This window comes from Canis lupus, chromosome 20 (assembly GCF_048164855.1).
Source record: "Canis lupus baileyi chromosome 20, mCanLup2.hap1, whole genome shotgun sequence".
NCBI lineage: Eukaryota > Metazoa > Chordata > Mammalia > Carnivora > Canidae > Canis > Canis lupus.
This window is the reverse complement of record NC_132857.1, coordinates 28,513,598-28,528,001: the sequence shown is the minus strand read 5'-3', so window position 1 is coordinate 28,528,001 and position 14,404 is coordinate 28,513,598. Positions and strand designations below refer to the sequence as shown.

The following is a 14,404-nucleotide window of genomic DNA, read 5'->3' as shown; positions in this document are numbered from 1 at the left end:
ATAGCCACCATTCCAACTTATCTTCCTCAGTGTTACTAAGTAAATACATGTCATATGATTGAGGTCTATTGAATCAAAATTATGAATGTTAATTCCACATACATAAGTTCTATATAAAATCTGAAAAAAAAATCTGAAGGGATGATATAATTATAATATGGAGAAATATATTTACTTTCCCCTGAGTAAAAATAACAGGAAATGATAATATTTAAAGGCTGCATTATGCAATGACCTTTTTACTTCCCAAAATAAAAACATTAATTGCTCCTAATGTTTAGCCTAAATTTTGAGATTCTATTTTAAATATATGTTATACATTATGAAGCACTATTCTATTCCATTCTCAATTTGTAAGCCATGAACCTCCACTAAAGTCCACAAAAAGCCTCTAATGGCTTTAATTATGATTCATTTGATTAAATCAAGAAACTGATATGTAATATTTCTTTCCTTACCTTTTTTCCCCTCTATGTTCAAATTTGACTCGAACATCATTCTGTAAGAAAATGATAAATCATTTCAGAGATCAGATAAAATTTCTAGAATTTCTAGGTCTTTTTTTTCTTAGTCACTCTTTTTTTTTTTTTCCTTAGTCACTGATTAAAGATAGTGTGGAAGGAAAGGAGACTTCATTTTCAGTGTGAACTCCAATCAACTGATAGTGTCTGCCAAAGAGCTGATATGAGAATTGTGTTGCTAAACCTGAGCTGAAAGCAAAGAGCACCAAGATCTCTCAGTGTTAGCACCATGGGTATGTGATACTTGCTAATCCTATTAGAGGGAAATGTAGAATATTATATTCCCACTTTCTGTGTTGATCATCCCAAACTTTATAAAAATCAAAATGACGCTCATTTGCAAATAGACTATTTTTAAATAAAAACAATTTGCTTATCCTATTTTTTATTTTTATTTTTTTATGATAGTCACAGAAAGAGAGAGAGAGAGAGAGAGAGAGGCAGAGACATAGGCAGAGGGAGAAGCAGGCTCCATGCACCCGGAGCCTGACGTGGGATTCGATCCCGGGTCTCCAGGATCGTGCCCTGGGCCAAAGGCAGGCGCCAAACCGCTGCGCCACCCAGGGATCCCCACAATTTGCTTATCTTAAGTGCTTTAAGAATGGATGAAATATCAGCATTAGAGAGCAGCTACCACATTAAATGAAACTCTACCATTTTTAAAAATGCCCATCTGTTTGGAAAAATGTATGACAAACAACAAAATATCTGACTCAAAAGCTAGACTTAAACCTTAACAAACCGTCTATAAGATCAAGATATTCAGGACAAAGAACTTATATAACAATATGTATTTATTAAAATATTAAAACAAATACCTGCTTTGTTGGTGATGAAGACTTTGTTTTTCTGGTTTCCTGTAAAGATAATGCTGGTCGACTGGCTTTATGAAGAACAGCCAAATCTTGCATGATTGAGTTCAAAGCTTGCTGATCATCTAGGCATTTTCAAAGTAACATAAACACAGAATTGTAATTTCAATATGTATTTATCATAGATATTAAACACAAAGCTGATCATGAAATTTAATGCAAAATACAATAACACAAAAAATGCCTCTAGCACATTTTCAATGCCTACACTTATTTTGGTGAAATAAAATTTTAATTATTTAAAAACTGAAGACAAGTAACATTAAAACTGCACTAGACTGGGATCCCTGGGTGGCGCAGCGGTTTGGCGCCTGCCTTTGGCCCAGGGCGCGATCCTGGAGACCCGGGATCGAATCCCACGTCGGGCTCCCGGTGCATGGAGCCTGCTTCTCCCTCTGCCTGTGTCTCTGCCTCTCTCTCTCTCTGTGACTATCATAAATAAATAAAAATTAAAAAAAAAAACTGCACTAGACTGAAGCATTCGCATCACACTAGGTGTGACACAGGCAAGATAAAGTCATTCTGATTCTTTTAACAATGTAACATCCTAGTATATGTGTTAAAACAGCCCCATCATAACAAGTTACTTTCTGTGACTCCTTAATAAAACATCAACAGAACATCTAAAAGTTTAAAGCAAGTGGGGTAGGGGAAAAAGACTTTCATCATTATTTGGCATTTATGTTCAAAGTACAGAATTCCTATTAGAGTTTTTCATCAGTACTTCAAGTCAGAAACAAAAAGCTTTATCTGTGGATAATGACCTACTGATATTTGGAAGTGTTTTCTTTAACTTCCTCACCATAAAGTTCAACAAGACTACACACATTTAACAGACTATTTAACAATCTCAGCCAGTAACAACTTAAAAGGTAAAAATGTAAGTAGAACACATTCCTTAGAAAAAAAAGCAGTGAATCCATAAAACTGAGTGAAAGGATCATGAACCATGAACTTTTTAATTTCTTCCAAATATATCAAAAATTTCTGACTATAAGCATTAATCTCCTAGTAATACCAATTACATGCTCTCTGGAAAAGGTAGGGATGATTTAATTGATTTTCATTAGTAAATCAATTCTACTAATGATAATCAGCAAATGATCAACAAAGGAATTGAGGGGCTTTTACAGCTTACATTTTAAAATTTACTGTTCTGGTGATGAATAATTTATGTTTCAGAGTAGTAATAATTAAAACATACTTTATCTTGTAAGGAGAAATCACTAAAAAGAATGTAGCAATTCAATGGCTTCATCAGCCCTTCAAACACACAAATAGCTGACTTCTCTAATGTATTAATTTTTTATAAGACTCAATATATTCTGTCCTATAATGAAATTATTTGTATATTAAAATTAAAGTTAATGATGCCACAAGTTTATTAATAAATGCCATGTTTAGAGAAAATATTATAATCCCTCATAAACTATTTTTTGTAAAATAAAATTTTATCATGTTAGCTTCGCCAAATAGCAACTGAGCCAATTGGGTATAATGTAATCACAAAGTGTGTTCTGTCCACAGGTCTAAGCCAGACCATGTCATTTATTGATAAAAATAAGTCTGCCCTTAGGGGAAAAAAATAAGCTGAGAATGATCTCAATTAGAATAAAATTATCTCATATAACCTTCTTAAGAAAGATAAGATCCTTAATCTTACACTGGGGAGAGGGGAACTCTAATACTTAAACATATGTATTCATGTTCTAATTATTTTCTTCATTAGGAAAAATTTAAACACTTGAATTTAGGTCTTTTCTCATGTCTAACATCACAGCACCAAAATAAATGCCTGGCTTAAATCTCTTATCACATTTACATATACCAATTTCCTTGTTTTAAAAAAATGAGTATACTTTTTCTATCATAGATAATAAAAAAAGAGGACCATATGAATAAATAACTTCTTAGTGAGATGACATGTAAACAAAGGGCAATTTAAAAGTCAGGTTTCTTTATCTAGTATTCTCTCTGGATATCAGACTCTAAGTAAGTCCCAATCCATCTTAGCAGTTTATTTTGAATGTCCCTATTAGGATATCCTGCATGAAACAGTCATTCCAAATCTGTAAGTTAACTCAAAAAGTGCTCTAACTGAAAAGCTATTAAGTAAATAAATATAAAACATTATGTAAGTCTACCACATCTTAAAACTTCTTTATAAAAATGTCATACACGTGAAGAAAAATTTTTCTTCCCCATTTTATCCTTTAATTACAAACAAAAGGGAACCCTGTTGGGACCCTTCTCACTTCTGAGAGCTTTCTCTGTATCTTTACTTAATAAACTTTTATCCCTTTACTCAAAAATTAATTAATTAAAATAAAATAGTAAGAGACAAAAAACTCACCCATCATGGCAACCAGCTCAACAATTTGAAAATTAGGAAAATGGTTCTTCCATCAGCATTCTTTACTGCCTTAGGAGGAAAAAATGAATATATCAGAAATTAAAAAAAAAAAAAACAGAAGGGGCAAACAAAAAAATCAAAATAAATAACACTAATGAGAATAATACAGTATTAATACTTTACACATTGTGCTGGGAGAAGTGCTTTATTTCTGCAAGATACTCCATTACTGAGAATGAACTAAGGATCATTATTACACCATATTAAATTTAACTCAGTATTTTTCGGGCTCTTGTCTATCTAAGCTAGAAAAAGAATTTTTCAAAGTCAAAAATCTTTTTATCTCCCCCCACCAAGTCAAAAATCTCTTCTTTTTTAATTAAAATATTTTATTTATTTATTTGAGAGAGAGAGCAGGGGGAGAAGCAAAGGAGGATGGAGAAGGAGGCGGAAAGAATCTTAAACAGACTCCATGCAGAGCCCAATGCCGGGCTTGATATCATGAGATAATGACCTAAGCCAAAACCAAGAGTTGGAGACTCAATTGACTGAGCAACCCAAGCACCCCAGCAAAGTCAAAAATCTTGAGAAATAACCCAATAAACTCAAATTCCTACAGGGCAACTATAAAAATGAGTGGAAAAGGTCACATTCAGAGACAAAAAAAAGGAGAACATCAACTAAAAATAGAAAAGATCCACAAAATTTCTCTCTTCCATAAAAGAAAAAATTGTCAGAATCAACATTTTCAGAACCCTGGAATTACCCAAAGGCTTGCAGCAATATGGGCAGCATTTAAGAATCTTGGTAAAAAGAGTCTCTAACTTTTTCTATTCCTATCTCTCACCCTTATCCCCAGCTCCAAAACAGCAATGTAAACCATGAAAATAAGCAGGTTGACTGCCCCTGGAGAGGGCAGAATGGAACTAGAACTTCTTCAGTCTGATTCCCCAAAAAATGTCATATGACCTATCTAGCAGTTGGCCAGTAGACCCAAGAAAGGCTGACTTTATTTAACCTGACTCAAAATTCTTCCATTGCAAAGAGCTTGGAGTGTTTGTTGAATCCCACCAAGAGTGGGGCACCTGGGTGGCCCAGTGGTTCAGTGTGATCCTGGGGTCCTGGAATTGAGTCCTGCATCAGGCAACCTGCGGGAAGCATGCTTCTCCCTCTGCCTATGTTTCTGCCTCTGTTCTCTCATGAATAAATAAATACAATCTTTGAAAAAAAAGAAAGAAAGAAAGGGAAAGCAAGCAAGCTTCCAAGAGCAACTGCTGCATATCTCAACCATCTGAGAAAGGGGAGAACTGTTGGGGCAAACAATAGGTTTTAGACAAGTTGAGGAATGAGATTTCAGTAAGGACCTCTGAATAGCTCCAACAGATTCCTGGGACTCTAGAAGTCACACAAATGTCCAGAACTGTTGCATAATCAAGAAAGGCCAAAGAAGGCCATAGGCTTTCACTTGACAATTAAACCAACTGAGGATTCTTCAGTGACCAGACACAACACAAAATATAAACTTAAAAAAAAATCAGTGCCCCAAAGTCACTAAAGAAATAAAAACAATAAAAAACAGTGGGGTAGGAGGAGAATCTGAGTTCCAGGGATGACACACTATTTTTTCAAAAATTGTAAGATATATAAATATAGCATGACCTACACACAAGGGAGAAAAAGCAATCAGTGGAAACTGACCCTGAGGGAGCTCAAATGTTGCACTAACTAGACAGATTAAATCAGCTATTTTAAATATTTTCAAAGAACTAAGGAGGCCATGACTAAAAACTAAAGAATGTATGAAAATGATGACTCATCACACAGAATATAAATAAAAAGCCAAAATTTTTAAAAAGGAACCAGACAGAAATTTCAGAGTTGGAAAATATAATATCTGAAACCAGTATGCACACCAATATATGCATAATGGATTCTCAAAAGAGGGGAAAAATAAAGAGGCAGAAAGAAGAATATTTAAAAAATAGTGAAAAACTTCCCAAATTTAGTGAGAAACAATGTACACATCCAAGAAGCTCAACAAACTGCAAGTAGGATAAAATCAAAGTTATCCACACGTAGACACATCACAAACTATTGAAAGATGAAGAATCTCAGAGCAGCAAGAAAGAAGGAACTCATCATGTAAAAGGGTTGCTCAACCCATTGTTGATAATAAGGCAGAAAGCAGTGGGTAACATTCAGAGTGCTGAAAGAAAAAGATTACCAAGCAAGAATTCTATATCTAGTAAAACCACTCTGCAAAACTGAAAGCAAAATTAAAACATTCCAACATAAATAAACACAGAGAATTCATTACAACTGGAGTTTCCCTGTAATACAAAAGGATGGGGATCCCTTGGTGCCTCAGTGGTTTAGCGCCTGTCTTCAGCCCAGGGCATGATCCTGGAGTCCTGGGATCGAGTCCCACATCAGACTTCCTGCATGGAGCCTGCTTCTCCCTCTGCCTGTGTCTCTGCCTCTCTCTCTCTCTGTTTCTCATAAATAAATAAAATCTTTTTAAAAATACAGAAGGAGTCCTTCAGGTTGAAATATAAAGGATACTAGACAGTAAATCGAGTTCACATGAAGAAAGAGCACCAGGAATGGTAATTACATATCTAAAAAGACCACAAAACGTGTTGTTTCTTTTCATTTCTTCTATATGTGAACACTGTGTATACAAAAGCCATCCCAAAGATGTCCACATGTCATTTCCTAGAACATTTGCATATATATTACCTTACATGGCAAAAGGAACTTTGTAGATAAGATACATTAACAAATTTAAGATGAGAGGATTACCTTGGATTATTTGGTCAGACCTAACATAATCACAGGGATCATTATAAATAAAGGAATAAGGAATAAGCAGGAAAGTGAGTGTCAGAGTGATGTTGCATAAGAAAAGTTGACCATTGTTGGCTTGGAAGATGGAATGGGATAGCCATGAGCCAATGAATACAGGAAATTGCTAGAAGGAAGGAGAGGCAAGAAAAATGGATTTTCCCCCAGAGCCTCCAGAAGGAATATAGCAATGCTGACACCTTGGTTTTAGCCCAGTGAGACTCATATTGGACTTCTGACTTCCAAAACTAATTGTTCTAAGCCACTAAATTTGTGGTAATCTGTTATAGCATGTGTAGTGAGTATTTAAGACCACACTCAATTTCTATGACTTGCTAAAGAACTCAACAGACTCAGCAATATAGTCATACTGACAAGCTATAATTTATTAAGGCAAAAGGATACACAGCAAAATCAGCAAAGGGAAACGGCACACAGGGCAAGGTCCAGGGAAGGTCAGGGCTAGCTCTTAAGAATCTTTTAAAAATAGAGTCACAAAGGATATACTTAATTCCTCCTCCTCTCCACCCAGAAATGAGTTAAGACAACACATGGAAAATGTTGCCAACCAGGAAAAATTAGAGACTCAGCACCCAGGGTTTTATTATGAGCTGATCAATAGGTACCCTCTGCCTACCACATACCAAAATTCCTCACAGAAGAAAAGCAGACATTCAGCATAAACTATATTGTTTGTATAAGCAGCTTAGGCACAGTGAGCCATTCTTATCAGTTAGGCAGGTGTAGACCTAATAAGTTCTCAGATGCTAGCCAAGGGTGGACCTCTTAAGCAGTCCATTCTAAGTATATGCAGTGAGGCCTGCTATGTTAATTCTTTTCTACACAAGCAACAACAAAAAATACACAGGTTTAAAGAAACTGCATAAAACAATAACATGAAGTGTTTTGTTAGTACACAACATATAATAATTTGTATAACAATAATAGTACATAGAAAAGAATTAAGTTATATAAAAGTGTATATATGCCTCTTAAGTTGATATGAACCCAAATTACATTGCTTTAAGTTATTAACTTTAATAACAAATCAACTCTAAAATTTAAAAAGTTACAAAAGAAACAGAAGAATTAAATTAGCATACTAGAAAATATCTAACATGAAAGAAAGCAGTAATAGAAAAATGAGGAACAAAAAACCCCCATAACACACATAAAACACAAATACAAAGTAGATGTAATTCTACCCATGTGTAATTACATTAAATGCAACTGGATGAACAAACTATTTAAGGAATAGGGATTAGCATAAAAGATTAAAAAAACACTGATCCAACCACCATATGCTGTCTACCACAGACACACTTTAGACTCAAAGACAAAATAGGTTGAAAGGAAAAGGATGGAAAAAGATATACTACGCAAGCAGGAGTCAGAAAAGACCTGCAGTGATACTTCTTTTGTTTTTAATTTAAAGATTTTATTTATTCATTAGAGAGAGAGAGAGAGAGAGAGAGACGATAGACAGACAGACAGATGCAGACTCCATGCAGGGAGCCTGATGCGAGACTCGATCCCAGGTCTCCAGGATCACGCCCTGGGCTGAAGGCAGGCGCTAAACCACTGAGCCACCCAGGGATCCCCAATACTTCTATACTAATAGAAGACAAAATGGAATGCAAAAATTGTTATTAGAGACAAAGGAGAACATTTATAATGAAAACACGGCCAGCTCATCAACAAGATATAACAATTATAAACATGTATACACCTAACAAGAAACTCTCAAAATACAAAAAAAAATATAGAACTGAAAGGAGAGGGAAACCTGGGTGGCTCAGTGGTTGAGCATCTGCCTTTGGCGCAGGGCGTGATCCTGCAGTCCTGGGATTGAGTCCCACATCGGGCTCCCTACATGGAGCCTGCTTCTCTCTTTGCCTCTGTCTCTGCCTTTCTCTCTGTTTCTCATGAATAAATAAATATCTTTTAAAAAAATGAAAGGAAAAACATAATTCAAAAATAATAGTTGCATATCTCAATGCCCCATTTCCAACAATGTGTAAAACAGAAAAATCAGCAAGAAAACAGAAGACTTAAGTAACACTATAAAACTACAATTAATAGACATCTATAAAACACTCAACCCCAAAACAGAATACATATTCTTCAGAAATGCACATAAAACATTTTCTAAAACAGACCACATGTTAAGTGATAAATCTGATAAATCTAAGTATAAATAAACTGAAGTCATATGAAGTACGTTCTCTAACAACGCAATGAAATCAGAAACCGATAACAGAAGAAAACTGAGAAATTCACAAATGTGTGAAAATTAAACACACCCCTCAAGAACCAAATGAGTCAAAAAAAAAAGTTGTCATGAAGGAAATTAGAAAATACTTTCAGATAAATGCAATGAAAACAAAACATACTGACATTGGATGCACCAAGGGTACAGCTTAGAGAGGAATTTGTAACTGCAAATGTTCATATTTAAAAAAAAAAAAAAAACCTGCCTCTTTCCATCTCTCATGAATAAATAAAATCTTTTAAAAAATAATAAAAAAAGAAGGATCTCAGATAAATAGCCTAACATCTACCTTTTTTTAAAAAAAGATTTTATTTATTCATGAGAGACACAGAGAGACAGAGGGGCAGAGGGAGAAGCAGGCTCCATGCAGGGAGCCCGACATGGTACTTGATCCTGGGACTCCAGGATCATGCCCTGGGCCGAAGGCAGACGCTAAACCGCTGAGCTACCCAGGGATCCCCCGCCTAACATCTACCTTAAGGCACAGGAAAAAGAAGAGCATATGAAACCCAAAGCAAGCGGAAGGAAGGAAATAATAAGGATCAGAATAGAAATAAACTAGAAAATAAAAATACAACATAAATTTTTAAAATCAATGAAAAACTTGGCTCTCTGAAAAGAGAAATGCAATTCATAAACTTTTAGCTAGACTAACCAAGAAAAAAATAGAAAAGACACAAACAATTAAGTTCAAGAATTAAAGACGGAGTATTACAACCAACCTTTCAGAAACAAAAAGAATAAGGTAATACATGAACTGTATTTCCAATAAATTAGATTACCTGGATGAAAGAGATAAATTACTAGAAACTACCAAAACTAACTTAAGAAGAAATCTGAAAATCTCAATTCAATATAAAAATTATGAGATTGCCAAAAGTTTTTCATTTCTAGTTCAAATAGAAGTCCAAACCAGATGCCTTCAAACATTTAAGGAAAAATTACCATTGATTATTAAAAGAGAGAGAAAGAGAGTATTGAAATCATTATTACTCTAATAACCAAATCAGACAAAAACATTACAAGAAAACTAGATATCCAAGTGAATAGAGATATAAAAGTCCTCAACAAAATACTAGAAAAACCTAATCCAGAGCATAAGAAAAAGGGATTATACACTATGAACATGTGGGATATATCCCACAAAAGCAAGGTAAATTCAGCATATAAATATCAATGTAATAAAAACATTAAAAAATAAAAGACAAAAGCTGTATGATCATCTCAATAGACACAGAAAATGCATTTGCCAAAACCAACTGACTGAAATACTCAAAAGACTAGGAAGAGAAGGGAATTTCCTCAAGTTGATAAAAGGCATCCATGAAAAATCCACAGCTAACATCATACTTAATGGTGAAAGTCTAGGTGTCCCCTAAGATTAGAAATGAGACAAGGATGTCCAGTCTTGCCACTCCTTTTTAATACTGTATTGCAGGTTCTATTCAGAAGATGTGACAAGAAAATGAAATGAATGGATTCAGACTGGATAAGAAATAAAAAGCATCCCTATTTACAGGTGATAATACTGTATACAGAAAATCCTAATAAATTCACAAAACAAAACCATTATTAGAGCTAACGAGCAAGTTCTGCACAGTTGCAGGATGAAAGATTTTTAAAAATCAGTTGTATTTCCATACACTAATAAAGACTTTATTAAAATGAAATTAAAAATAAATTCCATTTGAATATTAATCAGCCATTAAAAAGGATGAAATCTTGCCATATGCAACAATGTGGATGGAACTAGAGAGTATAATGCTAAGTGAAATAAGTCAGTCAGAGAAAGATAAATACCACATGATTTTACTCCTATGTGAAATCTAAGAAACAGAACAAATGAACAAAGGAAAAAAGAAGAATGACAAACCAAAACCAGGTATTTATATACAATAGATGTTTACAGGTGGTGGTGATGGTAGTAAATAGATGAAGGAGATTAAGCATACACTTACCTTAATGACCACTGAGTAATATACAAAATTGTAGAATCACTATATTGTACACCTGAAATTAACACTGCATATTAGCTGCTAAAATTCAAATAAGATTTTTAAAAATCACATAAAAATAAATTCCATTTACAGTATTAAAAAATAAATTATTTAGGAATAACCTTTCAGCCAGAATTGCCATCTTTCAATAATTCGCCAAAATGACCAACACAAAGGGAAAGAGGAGAGGTACCCGCTATATGTTCTCTAGGCCTTTTAGAAAACATGGAGTTGTTCCTTTGGCCACACACATGCAAATCTGTAAGAAAGGTGATATTGTGGATATCAAGGGAATGGGCACTGTTCAAAAAGGAATGCCCCACAAATGTTACCATGGCAAAACTGAAAGAGTCTACAATGTTATTCAGCATGCTGTTGGCACTGTAAACAAATAAGGGCAAGATTCTTGCCAAGAGAATTAATGTCCTCATTGAGCATATTAAACACTCAAAGAGCCGAGATAGCTTCCTGAAACTTGTGAAGGAAAATGATCAGAAAAAGAAGGAAGCCAAAGAGAAAGGTACTTGGGTCCAAATGAAGCGCCAGCCTGCCCCACTCAGAGAAGCACACTTTGTGAGAACCAATGGAAAGGAGCCTGAAGTGCTGGAACCTATTCCCTCTGAATTCATGGTATGATAAATGTAAAGAAAATAAAAGACCTCAGGGTTGTTAAAAAAAAAAAAAATTATTTAGGAATATATCTAAGAAAAAAACATGTCAGGCAGCCCGGGTGGCTTGGCAGTTTAGCGCCGCCTTCAGCCCAGGGTGTGATCCTGGAGACCCAGGATCAAGTCCCATGGCAGGCTCCCTGCATGGAGCCTGCTTCTCCCTCTGCCTGTGTGTGTCTCTGCCTGTCTCTCTGTGTCTCTCATGAATAAATAAAATCTTAAAAAAAAAAAAAAAACATGTCTTGTATATACTGTTTATAAAATATTGAAAAAAAACTGAAGGTCTAAAAGTACAGAAAGGCATCTCATGTTCATGGATGAAAGACAATATTTTCAAGATAGGAATATTCCCAAAGTGATCTACAGAATCAATGCAATCTATCAAAATTCCATTGTTTTTTTTTTTTTTTTTTGCAGAAATGGGAAAGCTGATTTTTAAACTCATATGGAAGTACAAGAGGCCCTTAAGAGTCAAAACAATATTGAAAAAGAAAAAGTTGGAAGATTCACATATCCTGATTTCAAAGCTTACTAAAAAGCTACAGCAATCAAAATAGTGGAAGTACTGACATAAGGATAGAGACTAGTGGAATAGAAAATTGAGTCCTGAAATAAACCCAAACATCTGTGGTTAAATGATTTTTGACAAGGTTGCCAAGACAACAGTGAAAGAACAGTCTTCAGTAATGAATGTCATTGAACAACTGGATAACCACATGCCAAAGCATGAAGTTGGACTCCTACCTCATACAGTGTGCAAAAAACTAGTTCAAAATGGGATCAAAGACCTAAATGTTAAGACCTAAATCCATAAAACTCTTAGAAGGGAAGAGAGGTATAAATCTTCATGACCTTGGATTAGGCAATAGTTTCTTAAATATGATACTAAAAGCACAAGCAACAAATGAAAAAATTGGTCTTCATCAAAACTAAACATTTTTGTGCATCAAAGACACTATCAACACAGTGAAAAGACAATCCACAGACTGGGAGAAAATACTTGCAAATCATATATTCGGTAAGGGGCTAGTATACAGAATATAGAAAGAACCACACAATTCAACAATAAAAGGACTAACCCAACTATAAAATGGACAGTGAATTTCAACAGCTATTTCTCCAAAGACAATACAAAACTAGCCAATAAGCACTTGAGAAGATGTTTACTATCACCGGTCATCAAGGAAATGCAAATCAAAACCACAATGGCACACTACTTTACACTCAATAGTATGGCTATAACCAAAATGACAGACAATGACAAATGCTGGTGAAAATGTGGGAAAACTGGAATTATACGAATCACTATTTCAATTCTTAGGTACATATCCAAGAATACTGGAAACATATAATCACACAGTAAACATGCACACTAATATTCAATGCACCATTATTTATAAGAGCCAAAAAGCAGAAACTTCGACGTCTATCAACTGATGGATGAATAAACAAATGGCAAATATTCGTACAACATGATATTAATTCAGCCATTAAATGGAATGAAGGACTGATACATGTCCCAACATGGATGAATCCTAAAACTTTATGGTAAGCGAAATAAGTCATATAAAAGGCCACATATTGTATGACTGCATTTAATGAAATATCCAGAATAGTTAAATGTATAGAAACAGAAAGATTAGTGGCTTCCCAGGATGGGAGTATTGGAAATAGGGAATGATTGAGAATAGGTACTAAAAAAGGTCATGATATGTTCTGGAATTAGACAGTGGTAATGGCTGTACAACTTTGTGAATATACTAAAAACTGAGTTATATGTATACTTTTTTAAAAAGTGAATTTTACAGTATATGAATTATATCTTGGAAGAACAGAGGGAGAAAGGAAGGGGGGAAAGAAAGAAGATGGGAGAAAAAGAAAAGAGGTAATGTAAGTGGGAGATGCTGTTAATAACTAGAGATCATTTGCCCATCTAGAAGAGCAACAGCTAACTAAGCTCTACTCAACAGCTGCCTACAGGAATTTAGGCTCAGTTATGGTCAGATATGCTGATTTTTCAAAAAGCTCCAAATTTTAATGTAAGATGTCCTCATTTTCAAATATTATCAGTTAATTCAAAATTTTTAAAAATCACTGTATTTTCCTTTTATGCTGCCACCTTGCATCTACTGACATTATTTTAGTAATTCTCTACCGGGGGTGGCATGCATACAGTTTGAAAAAACAAATATTACAATGCTTTAATTTTCTTTTTAGTTGTGATACTATTTTGAAATGTCAAATAACAGTAAAGAATTTTCAAAGAAAAATTTAAATATATATTAATACATGAAATATAACAAAAAAACATAAAAACGCCCCTTATCTCATCCTGGCAATACTATATCCAAAGGTAATTACTATGCTACCTCAGGTTTTAGAGCATTTTAAATAAGGCAAATATAGAGCTAAGTTTTAAATACTTAAGAAACAAATATCTAGGCTAAACCCCTATTTTACAAATGAGAAATCTGAGGGCCAAAAAGATAATATAATTTACTTAAGGTCATAAAGCTGGACAAAGTTAGGACGTGAATATTCATTTCTTATTTCTCACTGAAACTTTCTATAATACTGTGTATGTCATTCAAGCTCATCTTTCAAAATGGCTAGCATGGGAAATTCTACCATCCATATACACACAGAGAATGTCACAAAATGGTTGAGGATGGTTTATTCAGTGTACTGTCTTTCTACAAATCTAAATTCTCAACAGAATTTTTCAGTTTTTAACTAAAAATATTTAAGTCAAATCTTGATTAACCTCAAAAATAAAGTATTGTAAACACAAAAATTTTTCTAGTCCAACAAATCAATAATATTCCTTTCAGGAAAAACAATAAAAATTCCCCAAACCACAACAGTTAAGTCAAAGAG

The 14,404-nt window shown here is 34.3% G+C and overlaps 1 protein-coding gene across 6 annotated transcripts in view; it reads right to left on the bottom strand.

Annotated features, from left to right (window-relative positions):
- The window catches only part of MAP3K2 (mitogen-activated protein kinase kinase kinase 2), a 93,370-nt gene that overhangs the window by 43,546 nt on the left and 35,420 nt on the right, over nucleotides 1-14,404 (bottom strand). For 5 of the 6 annotated variants that reach the window (XM_072788763.1, XM_072788767.1, XM_072788762.1 and 2 more), the window contains exons 2-4: nucleotides 3,747-3,815; nucleotides 1,340-1,458; nucleotides 459-499 (exon numbers count right to left, since the gene is read on the bottom strand). In XM_072788763.1, coding sequence (XP_072644864.1) covers nucleotides 459-499; nucleotides 1,340-1,458; nucleotides 3,747-3,753 — 167 coding nt within the window. In that variant the 5' untranslated portion in view covers nucleotides 3,754-3,815. The remainder of the gene's footprint in view (nucleotides 1-458; nucleotides 500-1,339; nucleotides 1,459-3,746; nucleotides 3,816-14,404) is intronic. The other variant, XM_072788765.1, reaches the window with a different exon arrangement.